Source organism: Onychostoma macrolepis, chromosome 15, assembly GCF_012432095.1.
Source record: "Onychostoma macrolepis isolate SWU-2019 chromosome 15, ASM1243209v1, whole genome shotgun sequence".
NCBI lineage: Eukaryota > Metazoa > Chordata > Actinopteri > Cypriniformes > Cyprinidae > Onychostoma > Onychostoma macrolepis.
In genome coordinates this window covers 19,403,906-19,422,872 of record NC_081169.1, presented here as the reverse complement: position 1 = coordinate 19,422,872, position 18,967 = coordinate 19,403,906, and the positions used below count along the sequence as shown (strand labels likewise).

General features: G+C 36.6%; 1 protein-coding gene across 4 annotated transcripts in view; it reads right to left on the bottom strand.

The window, feature by feature from the left end:
• The window catches only part of gdpd5b (glycerophosphodiester phosphodiesterase domain containing 5b), a 46,453-nt gene that overhangs the window by 20,191 nt on the left and 7,295 nt on the right, over positions 1 to 18,967 (bottom strand). For all 4 annotated transcript variants that reach the window (XR_009274363.1, XR_009274364.1, XM_058799547.1 and 1 more), the window contains exons 2-3: positions 12,300 to 12,474; positions 1,505 to 1,608 (exon numbers count right to left, since the gene is read on the bottom strand). Coding sequence is in view for 2 of the 4 variants with exons in the window: in XM_058799547.1 (XP_058655530.1) it covers positions 1,505 to 1,608; positions 12,300 to 12,416 (221 nt within the window). In the remaining 2 variants the exon portion in view is untranslated. The remainder of the gene's footprint in view (positions 1 to 1,504; positions 1,609 to 12,299; positions 12,475 to 18,967) is intronic.

Sequence of the window (18,967 nt, the reverse complement as noted above, 5' to 3'; positions counted from 1 at the left end):
AATTACATTATATTTGTCCCAAATCGTTGTGAATGTACATAATGATTTCACCCTAGGCTATTTAATTTACGTATAAATTACGTATTGTACATTTTTCAGCAAAATATGTGTCTTTCTGTAGCTCTAATAAAGTCTGTATGCTTCATATAGAGCTTTAATAGATCGCACGCTCTCTTTCCACTTGCTCTGTTTTTTTTAAACACCGAACTTCAAATTAATTTATGCCACATTGTTCATTCTTGAAGCAAACTTATGTCCGTTCGGTGATTAAATAAATTGTTTTAGACCGCCACTTGATTTGAACGCAAACTGTCTGGTGTGTGTGTGAGTGATACCTCTGAGTTCTCCTAGACGCAGCACTGCGCTTTTGCCCGGTGTGTGACTAACTTCTTTTTTTTTTTTGATTAGATAATTATCAAGTGCAAATAAAGTGTGAGTGTACACATACAATATCCATATGCATGTAATTTTAATGCTATGGCCTTGTGTAGATATTTAAAGATGGCCATCTTTAAGCATGACTGTTGAAATTAAATGGTAACACTTAACAATAAGAGTCCATTCGTAGCATTAATGAAAACTGTAGAAGTATGGTTCCTTGTTAGAGTGTGTTCATTTCAACATTCACTATTAGCTACTAATAGGCTACATTTTTTAATTTTAAAGTTTCTTCTTTCAACATTAGCAAACTATGAAATAACTTTAATGATCAATATAGTAAATAATATTAATATTTTTATTAATTTACAAAGTATGGTTCAGTACTGTTACTGCTTTTTTTTTTTTTTTAATAGTAAAGCACTAGCTTTCTTTCAGTATCCATTTTGAAAACTATTGGTTGATTAATCTGTATCGGCCAGTGTGGTTCAACCTAGCTATCGGTAAAACCCACTATCGGTCGACCTCTAGTTTAAAATGATATATAAATGAATAAATATTATACATTATATTAAAGTAATATACATTATAAATGTATATTTTAGCTCTGTATTTTACGCATACTACATTTAGTACACAAAAGTGAGCAATAGACAAAAGAAAACATTGCATTTGGTCCTAAATCCCATAATCCGCTCTACACAATTTGATCTTCCATTTAATGTTTAACAGTTTAACTAGAAATATCAACAGCCAGAATTTAACATTTTTTTCTTGACTTATTGTTTAATTGGAATCACAAAAGCTAATACATTTTGCATTCAAACAACAACACTCTTCTTATGAACTAATTGCATAATTTGCAAAGTATACAGTCTACACTGCACTGTATGCAGTAAGCTATTCCATTCTGAATACTAGCCAAAAACAGCCCAGTCTATCTATTAGAATTACATGCAATCTGTTCTATCAGAGAACTTTCCATGAACTCTGGATTACTTTGAGCGTAGGATTATGCCAAATTTGTTTTTGGGAAAGCTGATGAGTTTCTTAGATATGTGTCTTTAGAGAAACAGAGATTGTGCGATCGTTGATGAAAGTGTGTGATTTTATAAGGCCTACTCACCAGTTAAATTCGCTGTAGTCATTGTGGGCCTCCCACCAGAAGTAAAACCATACCAGTAACAAGGAGAAAGTGCAGAAGAGAATGAAGGACCACAAACACTCCCACTGGAACAAAGAAACAGAACAAATAAAAACAGTTTATTTAAGAGTTCAAATAAATTTGTTACATAATTTGTGTCTATCAACATCAGTATTATTAAATATGTTGGTGCCAGCATGAATTAATACGGTCACTGTGAGAAACTATGCCAAAAGATAATCTCAAGAACAAATATTTCAAAATACTGTTTAAAAATTGAGTGAAATTTAATATGGAGTTTTCATAGTGCCTCAGGTCATGACTGCTTATCACATTAAACTCAGTTAATATGAACAGAGCTGCTTCAATAGTGAGATCTGCCTTCATCACAGATTCATTAGTAAAACATTAGCTCTGCTCTCTGCAGGGTAAATGAAAGGGCCTTTCTGTTGCCTGTATTGAGCTCCAAGTCAACTAAGAGAAGCATCAAAAATGTACAGGAAATACAAAAACTAAATTTACTTCAAATCTGCAATAATTAATGGAAATGAATTTTTAGAAATGTAGTACTCCACAAGTAATTCACAAGCCATTAACAGATGGACTGGAGCTTTGTTTATTACTTGTGGATTATTGTGATGTTTTTTTCAGCTGTTTGGTCTCTTATTCTGACGGCACCCACTGACTGCAAAGGATCCATTGGTGAGCAAGTGATGTAAGGCTAAATTTCAGCAAATTTGGTGAAATAATTTTGTAGGCTATCATGTAGCCCTAGTACATACAGCCACAATGCTATTTGTTCTCCAGTTCAAATCTTTCAGTGAATAAAACAATTTTATTAGTCTCTCTATTGGCATTTCTCCCAAACAGACAGTCAAAGTATTCGAAGAATATTTTCTTTGAGATCGAGGTTCTTTTTTAGCATTTCACTGGCACTTCCCACACATTTTATTTGCACATTTATAAAACAACCAATGTACCATGAATAATGGCCACACTTAAAATACCACTATTTATTGGGCTCAATGATGACCAATTTTTTCTTCTTTTTTTTTTTTTTAATAGTGCACTGTCTATGACACAAAATTAAATTAGGTTTGTGGATTAATGAAATGGCTAGTGTGCAATTTCATAAATGTTTTTTTTGTTTTTTTTCATGGTTTATTTCTGAATAAATGAATGTCGGAATAGACTAATGTTACTATAATTTTCAAATCATAGTCATTTTCGTAATAGTTTTCCTCTTTAATCTATCCTAGGGATTTAGTGTCAGTCCCGTATATGGCCGACAACTTCCTCTAATTCCTGCACATGATTTGCATAAGCTTTTTTTGTTTTGGAAAATGGACTAAAAGTGGACATAAGACTACAAGTATAAACCACCCACAATAATAAAAACCATGACCAGTGTGGTTAAATCAAATCAAAGGAAATTCTTTTAAGAAAGATTACTCCAGGTTACATGAAGAAATTCACAGTTTTTACTGCACAATAAAGAACATGAAGGCCGACAGCTCTTATTTAAAAAAAAAAAAAATAAAATTAAATTAAATAAATTAAATAAGTGGAGACACATTGGCAATCTTCTTCCTCATCACTACACAAAGAATGAAAACAGCAGGTCAGTAAGAACAGTTTAGTTCAGAAATGAATGATCAGCTTGGCTCACAAAAAGCAGTTAGAAAGCATGTATTAATTCCTAAGCCCCATCATCCAAAAACGCCTAAATATAGATGCATAAAGAGGATTATGGGTAATTCTGAGTAGAAAAATAATTCACAAAAATAAATGCTGCTAAACCTGAGATCTCCCACCAGCATCACAGACTGTCTGAATGCGTCAAATCAATATCACACCATAAAACAGGTCAAATGTCAGATGCAGTATTGTTTTTCCAAATGATTTTTCCAACGACTTTAAAAATGGCTCCAGACTGAGAACAACAGAAATGTTCAGCACTGACGTCACCTGCCAAAAGTCATTACCACAACAGTAGAGTGTTGGTGGTTGCAGGGCGTTACTATGCCGTTATCTGATTGGCTTTTAGCATGTTGCTAGGTAGATGCTAACAAAAGAGCCCCAAGTTATGATATGGCTCAGGTCCCTTGTTCAATGTAAGTTTATCAGATTTTTTTTCAGGGATGTCCAATATTTCAGTTGTTCATGGCATGACTTATCCTTCATAACCTTAAACAAACAACCTTAAGGAGACGACAATAGTTCAGCACATGAATTGATATACACGGCTGTGTTTTTGGCACTTATGTGGTTGTAGCAGCTGAACAGATTGCCATGACATCATCAGGGCCAATGAGCAACAAGCAGCAGAAATCTTAACAGGAGGGATTCAGAGCAGCACCGGGCGGCAAATCGTGTCTCCTCTAAACGAGAATATTATCTCATCATTAAGCCTCAAAAAGCTTATTTTCAAAAGCCTCCTTTCATCCCCTCCCACTGATCTCAGATGACAGCACGACTCCACCACTTAGTACCAAAGTAAACTCACTTTTTCCACTATTTCCTGAGGGGAGAGCTGAATTTGTACTGTGCGTCTATGACAGCGTTTCAAATGTCTGAACCTTGAACGTCTTGTTGTAACGATCACAGAGTTATCTCAGGCACAGAAACACTTCTATGAAGAAAATCAAAGTACCAATTCTCTTTAAAACGATCCCGGCAAAGCTCTGCATGGCACATTTGTTTTAACGCTGTAAAGACTCGCTAATTGGTTAAGGTGGGGTGAAATGGCATGGTTACAGTGGCTGCCTTTAATTATCTTCATTAAGTTAAACAGGCTTATCTGCGGCTGAAATATGGGTATGATAACAATATCTCAATCTAAGATCTGCCAAGCACTGGCTGCAATTATGAAAATTAGCCAACAGCTTTTTTAGCATTTCCTGAGCAAACCACCAAGCCAGGCTGAACCACTGCCCAAAAACAAGACAGATAGACAGTAAAAAGTAGCTTTTCCTCAGAGTGCCTTGACTTTGACGCCCCGGAATCATATAATTTATTCATACTGTAAGTATTTGCCATGCACATCTGCTCCCTTGAGGCACCAACTGTAGTTCAAAATCCCACTGACTGCTAAATATCTATTCCACAGAGGCAAAGGGCAAAGAACACGGGGAGGTCAGCTTCCCGATGTGAGAGAGTGAAGTGGGTGGAAGTGAGCAGATTGAAAAATGGAAGTGGAAAAGGTAGGGGAGTAGCTGAACAACGTCCTTTCATAACAGTCCCTCAGCGGTAAATCCCATCCATAAGCAGGGTGCAAAATCAGGTTCCTTTGTACAAAGTGGACTGATCTTGTCTGGAACAGATGTCACGTAATCCATTAACAGAACTTTTCAAAGAAAAGATGTTTTATTCATAGAGTGATTATTATACTAGCGTACAGTAGCACTTTTCGATATGTGACTACACAATTGAAAATAAAATGTCACTGGAGGTAAAATTCAGGTCATGTGGAATTAAAATGCGGCTGTATAACATGGACTATGCAAAAATGACCTTTACTAACCCACGTGGATTCAATTTAACACTACTAGCGCTTAGAGCTTTTTGGGTTAGTTAGATCATTTCTACTGAATAGACCAGTTGTATAGTGGAAGAGGTGTGATGTTCAGTACAGTACATTCTCACTATAGTGTCAGTATTTACATAATGGTATTTTTGGTCCTGAAAGTAGTTCACTACAGCTCGACAATGTCTGCCTGAGGGCTACAGCCAGATATGCTGGATGTCTAAATGAAAACACTGAACCTGACTAATTTCCACTTGAAATGACACGTTTATTTGTATTCAAAGTGTTCCATTGATGTTAATTGTTATGTAAAATCATAGTGGCGGCCAACACATTATTGACCCACAAAGAGTACTTTTATAAGCTGCCTTTGCAAATATGCAAAAATCATAAAATGGAATATTTATTTTTAAGCATGGATGACAAAGAACTAAATGTCAGATGCACATAAATCTCTATTCAAAAGCACTGAATAACCAAGATCTGAAAATGAAAATTCGGTCATCATTTACTCACCTTCATGTCATTCCAAACCTATATTACTTTTTCTTCTGAAGAACATAAAAATGAATGAAAATGTTATTTGGGAAAATGTCTCAGTTTCCATACAGTGAAAGTCAATGAGGTCCAAAACAACAGAATTTATCATTTTGAATCAACTATACCTTTAACATCGTTCTTTGTTTTTCTCCAATGTAAGCATAACCTAATAATCTGCATGCTGACAGACAGGGAAAGATTAAATCTGACCAGAACAAGCATTGTAGGTCACCTTGTAGGAAATGCTGGCACTAGATAACATACCCATAGATAAATCCAGCAAAGCCATTTAAGAATGCTCTAAACATGAGCCCTGAATGACTGCAACAGCACTGGAGTGGAGAATGCAATGTCCTCCTAATGTGAATCCAAGTAAATGAAGAACATTGCAGTGAACAGATTACTATGTGCAATACAGCGTCTAGAGAACAGAATGTAATCACAGACATAATCTGTATTCCTGAGTGATGGCAAGTGTTTAAGAGCCCCAGTCTGTTGCTGTCTAAAGATGCATGTACATGTGTGTGAGTTTCTTCCAATCGACTTGAAATGACAGTCTTCAGCCTGAGGGAAAACACTGATCGGTTGGGTGGCCTCTGGCTGAGTCTGTTGGCGGTTTTATACATGCTGTAAGCGGGTACATGGGTAGAGTCACCATCTGTCATTGCGGATCATGTCTGTGGTGACACTCTGCCCCTCAGTACCAACTGGAAAAGGAGAACGTTTTAACAGTGTTTTTACAAGACCACAAGGTATTTGAACTTTGTTTACCAGTGAGGTGTTAAAAGAGATATTTCATCTAAAAATTAAAAACCTGTCACCATTTACTTAAATCATTCCAAATCCGTTTGACATTCTTACATCTATGGAACACAAAAGAAGATATTTTGAAGAATGTTCATAACCAAGCAGTTTTGGTGACCACTGACTTCTACTAAAAGCACAGATACTGCGTCCCAAATGATGCACTATACACTTATACACTATGTACTTATGTACTCAACCATGTAGTGTATGAATTTTATAAGGTTATTTTGTCATTAATAATCAGAGTCTGATTGCCCCGCCCCACGTAGTGTGAACACTACTAGCACTATTTATACCCAAAAAACGTCATAGAATAGTGCATAAGTACTGCACGTGATTTGGGACGCACCTAGAGACATTTTACAAAAAATATTTTTTTAAGGAAAGGACTTCTTTTATGTTCCACAGAAGAAAGTAATTCAGGTTGGAACAACATGAGAGTGCATAATTGCAATAATTGAACAACCCTTTTAAAATTTTATTTTTAGGGATGCACCAAATGCTTGAATGCCTGCATAGTCAGAAAACCTGAACAGAACCGGTAATATATTAAAATATATATTTTTTTTTGGACTATTTTTCAAAAGTAAACAAACTTAAAAAAAAAAAGTTTGCTAAACACTCAAACACTTGCTATGCTCATACTTCAGCAGGATATGATTATCAGTCCTGTTTGGAGGCTCACTATGGTTATGTTTATAGACAAATTTGTTATGAAAGAGATTGACAGCCACATTCTGTAAACAGTGACTCACAAACAAATTTTAAGAGTGACTGCAGTTGATGTGTGCTGTATGAATGGATGCAAAGTCAACAACTAGCTGTACACTCTGTCACTGACGCATGTGTACCACACATTGTGATTTACTACTTTCTGTCAATCACGATAGAGCTGTCAACCTCTCTCAGATGAAAAAAATTTGAGAAAAGAGGGGAACTGTGGAAGTGTTTTGGTAGATCCTGAGAGCTTTCAGCAGCATCTTTTTAAAGAAATAAATACTTTTATTTAGCAAGAGTGAAGAGAAGGAAAAAAAATGTATCATGAAAATATTAAGCAGCACAACCATTTTCGATTGTGATAAATAAAAAGTTATTTCAAATGATCTTTAACAAAACTACTGTTTTAATGGCATTTTGTATCAAATAAATTCAGCCTTGATAGGCATCACAGACTTCTTTCAAAAACATTAAAAAAATCTTACCAACCCCAAACTTTTGGACGGCACTATATATATATATATATATAAAATGGATCACAGTTACTCCACTACATGCCGGTTGCTGCTGGTATTGTGTTTTGTGAGCTATATTGGTTTGCACAGACCACACAGGGGCTTGTGGGAGAAAATGACACTCCTATTCACCTGCCCTTTGTGTTGGGATACGTAAATGGAAAAACTCTCAATTATTACTGAGGAGGGATCTCTTTTCAGTGGAGCACAACTTACAGCTTAAACAGGAGACGAACACACATTTCTCTCACAGACATACACACTCTTACAAAACACAAAGACAGGTAGTCCAGTTGAATTATAGAGTAATTCAACAGAACTACTAGTCATATTAGACTACTGTACACCGTGCTCTACTGGGGTTAATGCACAAAGGCTTTGTATGGAGTTTGAAATGCCAGACAGAACCTCTCCGCTCCAATGATTCCACAGATTGAGTCTGGAATCATGAAATATGGATGTGCTTTGCATCATCCCTGGTCTCTCAGCTCAGAGTTTAGTGTCACATGAGGGCGAGACCTGGACAATGAAACTATCAACTGTGGCAGGACAGGACAAAGGTCAAATTTTTATGTATGAGTAAAGACAGCATATCCCGTTTCATTTAAAAGTGACAGGAAACTACATTAGCTGTATTCATTGAGAATTGACACCACAGTGCATTCTGGTCCGGGTATATCTCTCTCTCTCTCTCTCTCTCTCTCTCTCTCTCTCTCGCAGACAGCTGAACTGGCTGTTTCTGTGGACAGGGTCAGGCCTCCCGCTGCGGACAGTCAAGACTGAGCCGAAATCGCTGACAGCACAGTACAAGCAGCTGAGAGCCAGAAAACAACAGGAAACCAGGGCAATGGCTTAGTCTTCTTTTGTGAAATTAAAATGGAAATATACATCTTATCTGATATGGATCATTATATTATAGTAGGCAATGATCCAACTGCACTCTGATTGTAGGTGTGATGCATATTTCCATCTAGTTGACTCACACTATGTTCTGAATCCGAAAAAGGTTAAAAAGCAAGCTCATACACCTACCCTGAGCATGCTACCATGGAAGGCCAATGGTTTCTAATAGATAAACTACAGAACTTTGATATAAAACAGAAAGGGAAATTAATAAAGAAATAAATACATAATCACAGTATTATCATATTACCATGTTCAAACTAATAATATATATATATATATATATATATATAATTAAGTGTTTCTGTGTGTGCGTGTACACACATTTCCTCCCAATTATATCTTTTATATAAATAATTCATATATATATATATATATATATATTCATATATATATATATATATATATATATATATATATATATATATATATATATATATATATATATATATATATATATATATATATATATATATATATATATATATATATATATATATCAAAACACTTTAAAATCATATTAATTTCAATTGTAAAAAATGCATGCAATTTAAAAGGGTCATATGATGCTATTTTAAAGATCATTATTTTGTGTATTTGGTGTAACAGAATATGTTGACATGCTTTAATGTTCAAAAAACAAATTTTTCAAATACTGTACATTATTGTAGTTCCTCTATGCCCCGCCTCTCTCAAACACGTCGTTTTCTACAAAGCCCCTCCTTCCGACAAGCACAGTCTACTCTGATTGGCCAGCTGACCCAGTGCATTGTGATTGGCCGAACACCACAAGCACGCGTCGGAAATGTAACGCACCTTTCCATAATTGCGAGTTTCAGCTTTCAAAATGTAAAAGACAGTTAATAATGTCCTTAGTTTTACCAAAAGTTCAAGCCCGAAAGGGGAACAGAGTCATGTGATAGACACAGTGATGATGCTGGTATGTATTTGCAGTACACAAGCTGCTATTAAGAAAGCTGACTCCACTGTGATGTGACCCTGTCTCTCTCTCTCATACACACACACATGATGCGATACTCTACACGGGCGCAAAACTCCGCATTTGAACAGTCAATAGCAAATACTTAAATTATTAACAAAACATACTTACAGTCGCTGATTCAGAACCGCCAGATTGTCATAGCAAAGTAAGAATTGACCCATTTTTCTTTAGAAATAGCCTTCGTGCACAGCCAGCCTTGTACTCTCCTAGGTTCACGAAACTGTCGTTCATAAAATGCGTTGCACAAATTCAAACATTTGGGTTGTGCTGTTCTGTTGCAAGTAATCTTAATGATTCCTAACTGCATTTTGCTTTCGCATAGAAACACACAGCGTCTCCCTCACATGGCTGCATCAACACTACTGCGGTTACTGAAACCACGCCTTCTTTCTTTGCGTGCACATTTGGGCGGTATTACGCAAATATTTCCACATCGTGACGTAGACATGTGGGGGCGTGTTTTAATGAGGCGTTTTAGCCCGGTCTAGATCAGCCTTCTCTTTTATTTAGAATAAATCCTTTTGTGGGTGACTTTGAGCTTTGTAACTCTGCAGATCTTATACATGCACAAACAGCTACATACCACACTAAAGAAAAGGAAAAATTGAAATCGCATCATATGACCCCTTTAAATTAAATATGTATTTTTTTAAAAGTAAAAGTAAAATACAGTTCATGTTATAGTTCATGGATTCTTTCACCCATTTTATTGTCTGCCTAGCAAAAAAAAAAAAAAAAACCTCAGATCCACTGGAATAGTTCCTGCATGATTTGATGTCTGTATTATGAGTAAGCACCAATAACAAAGGATATACTTTAAAATGAAGTTTGCAAATGATTATCAAACTTACTCCCGACAGATTCTTTAGAAATTGATGTAGTTTCCCTGGTGTTGTGTGACAGTCCTCCTTTCATTATTGACATGCATCTGTACTGATAGGCCTCCAACTTTATCTTGGTTTCTCTGACAACCATCTCTCCAGCTCTTCTCAGCAACATGAACACGGTCAAAATCTGTGTCACTGATTTTCAACAAAGTCTTCTCCTTTCGCGTGCGTCTCATCTTACAGCCTGATTCTCTGACAAGCAATTGTGTCCCAACTCTCTTCTCCCACAGGGACCTTTACGCAGTACACATCTGAAAACAGTAACGCTCAAAGGCAAAACTCCCTCTGAAGGAAAGCAAACATTAATAAATAAACCTTCAGGGATATTTGATTAGCATAATTTAAAAAAAAACATTGAATGAAAAGACAGGCCTATAGGTTTTCCATTAACACTTTTGTGTTTTTGAGCCATTGCAACTCTTTGGAGAGACCATGGAAAAGGAAAAAAAAAAAACTAAGGATGTTTATTAGCATTACACTTACAGTGGCAAATGAAAGGGTACGTACAACATGAAAGAGCACACATTCCCATGACACACACAAATCCACAGCTGCTGTGCTTGCTACATATTCCACTAACGTAAAAAGTTATACAGACCTGCAATGCTTTGATTAAAGTCTTTTACTAGAGCAGAACATCCTCCTCATGGACTCTTGGCCTCGTTCACTGCATTAGGCAATGAGGGTAATACCATTTGTTGGCAGTCTGGAGACGGCTCTTTCAACACACATAAATAACGTCACAATTCCCCTGATGCTCAGCGCATGTCCTTTAATTAAATGCAGGGAAGCAGTATCCTAGACAAAAAGTACTTTTATGCTTAAAAGACTGATCGTTACTTACTTATACTTGACTCTATTGAAGCAGATGTGAGCAAACCCCAATCAAAAGACCCTTAAACAAAAGGACTCAATTTCTAGAACATCATTAAATATAGTAAAATCTGTAATGAAATGCTTCCATCTCACTTTTATGTTTTATTACTGAATAAGGTCTGGTAATTCGATATGTTTACAGTGCAAATGTTGATTCAAAATACACTAAGAACATTTTTAAATGGCTGGCCATGTGATCAGACCTTCAGCTGACCTCTTAAATGACCTGGAGTTTCTTAAGCTTGTGTTCTCATATTGACACGACATCATCTGTGTCTATACACAAAACAAAGACAATGTCACATTGATCTGAGTGACAAATAAAGCACACAAGGAAACACAGAGTTTGCGATCAGTTAATGAATTTCTGACCCCATACTGAACCATGACCCTTGACTAATCGAGACTTTGATCTTCTCAAAATAGTTTTCTTGGAAACTGTGACTCAACATGTGATCTGATTAATTTCCAATCCTAGTTAACCTACACTTTTAAAAATAAAGCTTCCAAAAAGGGGTTTTAGTAACAATGCAATAGAAGAACCATTCTGGTTTTCCCAAAGAACCTTTCTGTGTACAGTTCTTAAAGAACCTTTTTTTTCTTAAAGTGAATAATATTTTAATAATTTGAAGAACCTTCCATTGTAAAGAACCTTTTGCGCAATAGAAATGGTCCGCAAACGTTAAAGTTTCTTCGTGGAACGCCAATAAAGTACCTTTATTTTTAAGGGTGTATTATGCTTTCAAAACAATCTGCATATGTATAGGTTGCCATCTTATGAACCTAAACAGTTTTCTAAAGGACTCCAGTATGAACCTGCCTTAATTCCTGTTCAAGGAAATCTATCCCGAAACACTTCACCACATCAAAACTGTTCGCTTAAACACTCAGGTCAAATAACATAATAAATTAAAAAGTGACATCTAAAATATTAGCTGTGGGATTTGAGCTGTAATAAAGTCTTCACATCACAGCCAGATGGTTTGGCGATGGGATAACTCACCTTGGTGGTGTCATCATGTGACCGCTGGTAGCGTTTCCAACGGCATCCGTAGATCCCGGTTAGACATGACAAACACAGCTGTCTCTCGTAGACCTGTAATGGTTGGTGCTTCACCATGCTCCTTCAATCCAGACTCCAACCCGCCTCACTATCATCCCACTGATCACCAAAGACCCTGTAGAAAGACACACACAGAGCACTGCATAAAACAAACAGCATATTAGCATTAGCACCATGCGACACTTCAAACGGCTGACACATCCATAAATCTTATGAGGGGAGCAGTGGAGAAACAAGAGTCGATTTCCAACATTGTCACTGCTCAATGCCATTCCAGATCCTCTGCATATAGCAGATGCATAATTCCTAAAACAGACCATTCAATTTCACATTTAATGCTCAAACTGTGGTTATCAATGTTGAATCTACTGTTCAAAGGTTTGGGGCCAGTAAGATGTTTATTTAAAGAAATTGACCATTTTATTCAGCAAGAATGCATTAAAATGGTAAAAACACGTTTATACGGTTACAAAAGATTTCTATTCCAAATAGATGATGGTTCTTTCTATTCATCAAAGTAAATAATTTATCATGGTTTCCAAAAGTAGTAAGCGGAATAACCGTTTTCAACACTGATAATAAATGTTTCTCGAGCAGTAAATATTAGAATGGCTTCTGAAGGATCGTGTGATGCTGAAAACTAGAATAATGGCTGAAAATTCAGCTTTTCCATCAAAGGAATATAACATTTTAAAAACATTAAGTTGTAATCATGTGTCACAACATTAGTTTTTACTGCATTTTAGATTAAAAAATGCAGCCTGGGTGGGCATAGAAGACTTCTTTCTGTCTTTAAATCCCATAAACACCTGAAAACTGCCAGTGCAACAGTAGTGGACCCTCAACTGTTCTCACGTTCATGTGTGCCAGTCACCAGATCGGCACTGTGCCTGTAGTAATCATCGCTGAATTGCCCAAGAGGACAAATTCACCTTCTTGCAGCCTCAGCTCAGAGATTTTCCCCAGCTTATCAGTCTCTGTGAACGAGGGACTAAGCCTCTGGAACCCTTATCAGGGACGCCAGGGCGGCCCTGGCATCAGCCAAAACACTGTCATCTAATGAGACAGCTTTTCATTTGCACAAATCCAAGCACTGTGAAAAAAAGCTGACAGAGAAGAGCTTTCAATGTTGTCCATTGTTGGACTTCTGCTACAAATCAGCTTAAAAAGTTTTATGTTTAAGAAATGATGTTTAAAATGCGAGCGTTTAAAAAGTTTGGGGTCAGTATTTAATTATTTATTTGAAAAGAAACAAAATTAACAATTTTATTCAGCAAGGATGCATTAAACTGATCAAGAGTGACAGCAAATACTTTTCTATTCAAAGAATCCTATTTTCCACATTGACAATAATAAGAAATGTTTCTTAAGCAGCAAATCAGTATATTAGCATGATTTCTGAAAGATCATGCGATACTAAAAATTGCAGTAATGGCAGAAAATACAGCTTTGCATCAGGAATAAATGACATTTCAATATTTACTAAAATAGAAAACAGTTATTACTGTCACAGCTTTGAGCATAAGATTTAAAAATCCTACCAACCCCAATCACTGGAGCAGTACACTTTCAGAAAGTTAAATGAAAACTTGCAAAGATATGACATATATTGGCTGATATACATAGAAATAAAGTTCAAGAAAACAAGTCGTGTTGACAAAATACACAAGAAAATTATCCAAATTAATCTCCGGTCTGCCTCTCATGAGGGCTCCCGTATTTATAAGCCTGGCACATCATATCTCTGAATACCTCCTTTGCTTATCTTCTAAATGAATCATTGCAGAGTGCACCCAAACAGCAATCAGGGACAGAATAGGGACCACCAGCAGTCTTTCATGTGCAGTAAGCTGGTGGGAGGCATATCCGGCATTTAGAGGACCCAACAGAGCAACGGGAGTTAGTTTACGTCACCAAGGTCTCATGTGAATGCCCACTTCAAAAATAACCCAAAGGCTCATGAAAAATATTAGGATGGACTCTTCTATAGATTAGCGGGAACATCACAGGTCACATCATCTAATTTCAACAGTGATGAACTAGCAAAGGCTGCAATGTTGCACTAGCATCAGCTAATCTGCTTTAGCAAAAACAATACATGTTGTTGGACTTAAATATGAAAAACTTTTTTAACTCAGCTTTTACAAGCCAGACTAAAATATGCTTTTTCAAGGGCGTGTTATAAGACATAAATGACTGAATAACCCAAACGAGTGTCATCGCGCTTGTGTTTCTGTAAATTAGCCGTCAGTGTTTGTTAATTGCAAAGAAAGCAATTATCCTTGCCCTCCCATGAAGAGAAGAGAATCCATTTTGGAGAACTGCTGAATAATTAAACATCTTCTGTATTTACTGCTGTGCGTGTGGTAGATCTAGGAGGGGAACGGTAAGCTATAGAGCAGGTGGCTTAATTATGGGTTAATTTGAGCTGGTCGTGCCAGACATGGCTGAAAGACTTTTTATGCCAACTTTTTACATTTTTAATGCCAGGAATATCTATCTATGTAAAGAAGAATAAATCATCATGTATTCATTTTATTCATTAATATCCAAACATTAAGTAGCACAATAAATAAACACAAGAAGGAGGTTAAAATAATTAGGATTAGTCATTGTTGTTTTGAACTAGTGATGAAATGCAGCCGTCAGCTGTTCCTTGTCTCAACAAAACTCTCAGAAAAGGAAAACATGCTATTACGCAAGACCACGGTCAAGTCTCATTGCAAAAGAAAACTCTACAGTTTCTTTAAATATAACAACTTTTTGCTGGGTCACCAGTTCATTTAATTATCAGTTGAAAGGGAAAAGGTAAACATGGTTAAGCACTTGAAAAAAAAAAAAAAAAAAAGATTTTCAGACATTTTCAGTGGAATTGTTCTGTCAATCGACGTGAAACTCTCAGACGTAGATGGAGTTTCACATCTAGCTGACTCTTGTACCATATTTTTAGGGCTCTGACATGGGTCAGAGTTTAGGAACAATATTCTCTTTTTCTGCTGCTTCATTTCCTATTGCCACGAAACGGAGACAAACAGCCTCCATTAAGGGAAACGGTTCAGCAGTTTGCATCTCAGATTGGTGTAGAAGGGAAAGGTTGAGTTAAAAAGGAACCTCCTATAGCAAAAAAAAAAAAACCTCAGTATCATTGACAGTCTCGAGGTGTGGTCACAGTGAAATTTAGACTAAATTTTGGAGGGCAAAAACAGGTTCATTGTCAATAGCGTAGCAATGCATGATCCTCATATAGAAGTTACTTTCAAACCAAGCAGCTTTTTCTTGGTCAGTGTGGCGAATCCGTGTGACCAACTTGAACCTGTTGTAAAATCTGCTTGGGATTGTGAAATTCCCATTTAGGTGGATTATTTTTAACTTGATTTCGTTTAATGCTGCCAAAATTGACAACATCCATCGGCAGAAAAGGCCTCTGTGAGTCAATCTATCTACTATTAGCATGTTAAACATGTTTACTACATACTAAGGTCAAACTACCAGTCACACTGAGCAAAAGACCAGGGAGTTAGACCGTTACAGCCTGGTGACAAACTAAACAAGCCCCTGAGTCGTTTAAGATGTCATTGCACTATGAGACATTCAAAGTAACCTCAGGCAATCAAGGGCTCCTCAAACTGATGCACTACAAATGACCACCATCGGCCCTTGACAAGTGAAGAGACAATTGCAGAAAATGATAAAAATTGCCTCTTTGCCTTAGGGAAAGGTTACGGACATTTTGTTTTTATTCAGTGGTAAGATGTCAAAGCTGATCGATTTACAGGACAAAGGTGTTGCATTTTTCAACAGGAGGAGACAAATTGCTTTCTTAAGCTTGTCTTCACTTGAATCAGGTAAAATATTCCCTTTAAGCGTCTGTTATTCCATCCATCTGAACTGGAACAAATTGCTCCTAAAAGAATATTAACTATCCATGAAATAGTTTGTATAATATCCACAACACCATTTGTACTGTTAATTACCAGAGAAAATAATATTAGCACGAGGATTCAGCATGAAGAGAAAAACAAAAACAATTTTACAGCCAAGCTGGCATTTACCTAGTCTAAATCATGTACCTAATCAGTCTAAATCGTGTTGTTTTTAATTTAATACTAAACAACTGTGACTAGACGATGCACCATGGACAATGTACTACGTAGAGGGGTGGTGATGATGAAGATTAACAGGCTCTGCCATGACCCGACTCATATTAGCAGGTTGTTTATGTCTGACTCCCTCCTAAATGGATGCGTTCCAATGCTGTGTCAGCGCCCCCCCCATACTCACTCTCTCTATAACTACTAAAAGATATTCCAGTGACCATCTGTTTGCCCAAAACTGCCAAATACCTTGCACAAGGCCTGAATAGAAATACTCCCTTACAACGAGGGAGTGAATGTGACCTCACAGATTAGACAGACACTTTTTTAAAACACTTCAGGCTGGAATTTACAAAGACCACAAACAGTTCGGACTTGACCTCTTCCACAGCACACCTAAATAAACACAGACAGAGTCTGAGCAGCGGAAGACCAGCGGAGCTGCTGCGGTTGGTGGTGAAATAATATTTGGGGTGTTGGAGGTTGTTTCTTAGAATATTGTTGGAGAAACTTTTTGCCTACTATGCAAACCGAAAAGGATGCATTAGCTCTTTTGGTACAATGTAAAACGTCTGTGGTTGTGCAACGCATGCTACTTCTACCCATCAAAAAGTTTTATTCTACTTCGAATTTTATAACAACCCTACTTCTCAATGACTAGGATATAAACCTTCCTGGAAGAGCTTGGAATTCATCCAATATAGTATAGCCTCCAAACACGTACTAAGACCATGGCTGCAACCAGGGTTTGAAAATTAGTGAGGTCTTGGGCGGGGTTAAGAATGGTGTTGTAATAAGATAAGATAATGATTTTGCTAACTCTAAACTGCAACTTCCCACTTTATTAACTTTCTAAAGTGTCAAATTACGTGGAAATGACAAGTCCATAGATGCTTATAATAGCTGGATCTGGCTGCGATCTCCCTCACTTAAACTCAACTCTCTCAAGCCTCGTTCACGCCGCCAGCATATCACAGCGATTATTTTCATACCAGACTACGGACGCTAAACATTCTTGCAAACTTTCTAAACTGAATTTTACATGCAGACACGCATATAAGGAGTTTTAAACAACAAATTAGTCATTCAGAGAACACATTTTATTTTTGAACATGGAAAATTTACCAAGGTTGAGAGCTGGCTATGGCCATGACTAGACAAAGAATTTTGTAACTTCAGGAAATCAAAAAAGAAAGAGAGATAAATCAAGGACATTTGCAGGACATAACCTGTGTAACCAGTTAAACCATTTTTAACCACAAAATAAAAAAAAAACAGCATATCTGGTGCTCCACATGAGCAAAAACATATTGAAAGACTGATATTTTGACCAGGATATACTGACCTTACATTTTCCGTTTTTACTCTTACTTTCTATATGGCCGTATTGCCATCAGACATTACAAATATGTATTGGTTGATCAGTAATCAAAACACTGAGAAGAACCTACTGTCAAAAGTAGATCTGACAAAGTTACACTAACTGTAAAATATGCTTGGATGCTATATTATTTATGGAAAAACAGCTCAAGTGGAATTAGGCTTACTCTTGGTAACAGAACATTGACAAAAGCTCCATGTTTGATTGATTTCAGACATCGATCTATTTCGCCCAAGGATTCTAGAATGAAAAAAGCCCGCTCAGATTGCTAATGAGAATGACAAAATGCTGATGTGGAAATCCGTTATTTCAGAGGGTCCAAAATGCACACATAGCAACATTATGACTGTCTACTTATGCAGTGTTTTCTAACCTTTTTAAGGCAGCTCATGACACAAATATTGCAATGGAAAATGTTTGTGACAGCAGAATATGTTGCTCGTAAAGCTCTGGGCCAATAAGTGACACAAATGACATAAACGTCCAAGTCATTTTTTGAAAGTCATTACCTCACGTCAGACATGAAAAGAGCCTGAAGAGAATGCATGGGGATCGCAATCTACACTGGCATAGAGCAAAAATGTCACCACAATCAAATTGTATGGAGAGAGAGGAGAGGCCACAATTCGTCATACTGTCAAGAAAACAATGGACCTCTCTTACCATAAGTCATAATGTCACGTGGCCAGGTGCAACATCATTTGTGAGGACCGTTAAATAAATGCATGAATCAAACTATGACACTTTTCGAATCAAATGTTTTGTCACATTCTAATTTATTATGCAAAATGTTAGAGCAGGTGAAAATTAACTGCATTATTTATTGATCAGCTTTGCACAATAATGGGATTTTTGAAAAAATAAATTACTCAGGCCTTGTGAATACTTTATTCCAATTGATCAAACTCAGCACAGAGTGTATGTTTTATTCAATTGTAAACTGCACCATTGTCGTTTGACAACATACCAATGCTACTTTCACATATCAGTCCACATTTTCTATTTTTTTTAGATGCTAAGCTGACGGATTGTTGTAATGAAGCAAAAATAAGATTAAGAAATAAAATCAATTATTTCCCATTTTCTTCAGGGTTCTGATCACCCTGTCATGGTTTATTTTGCGATAATGACTG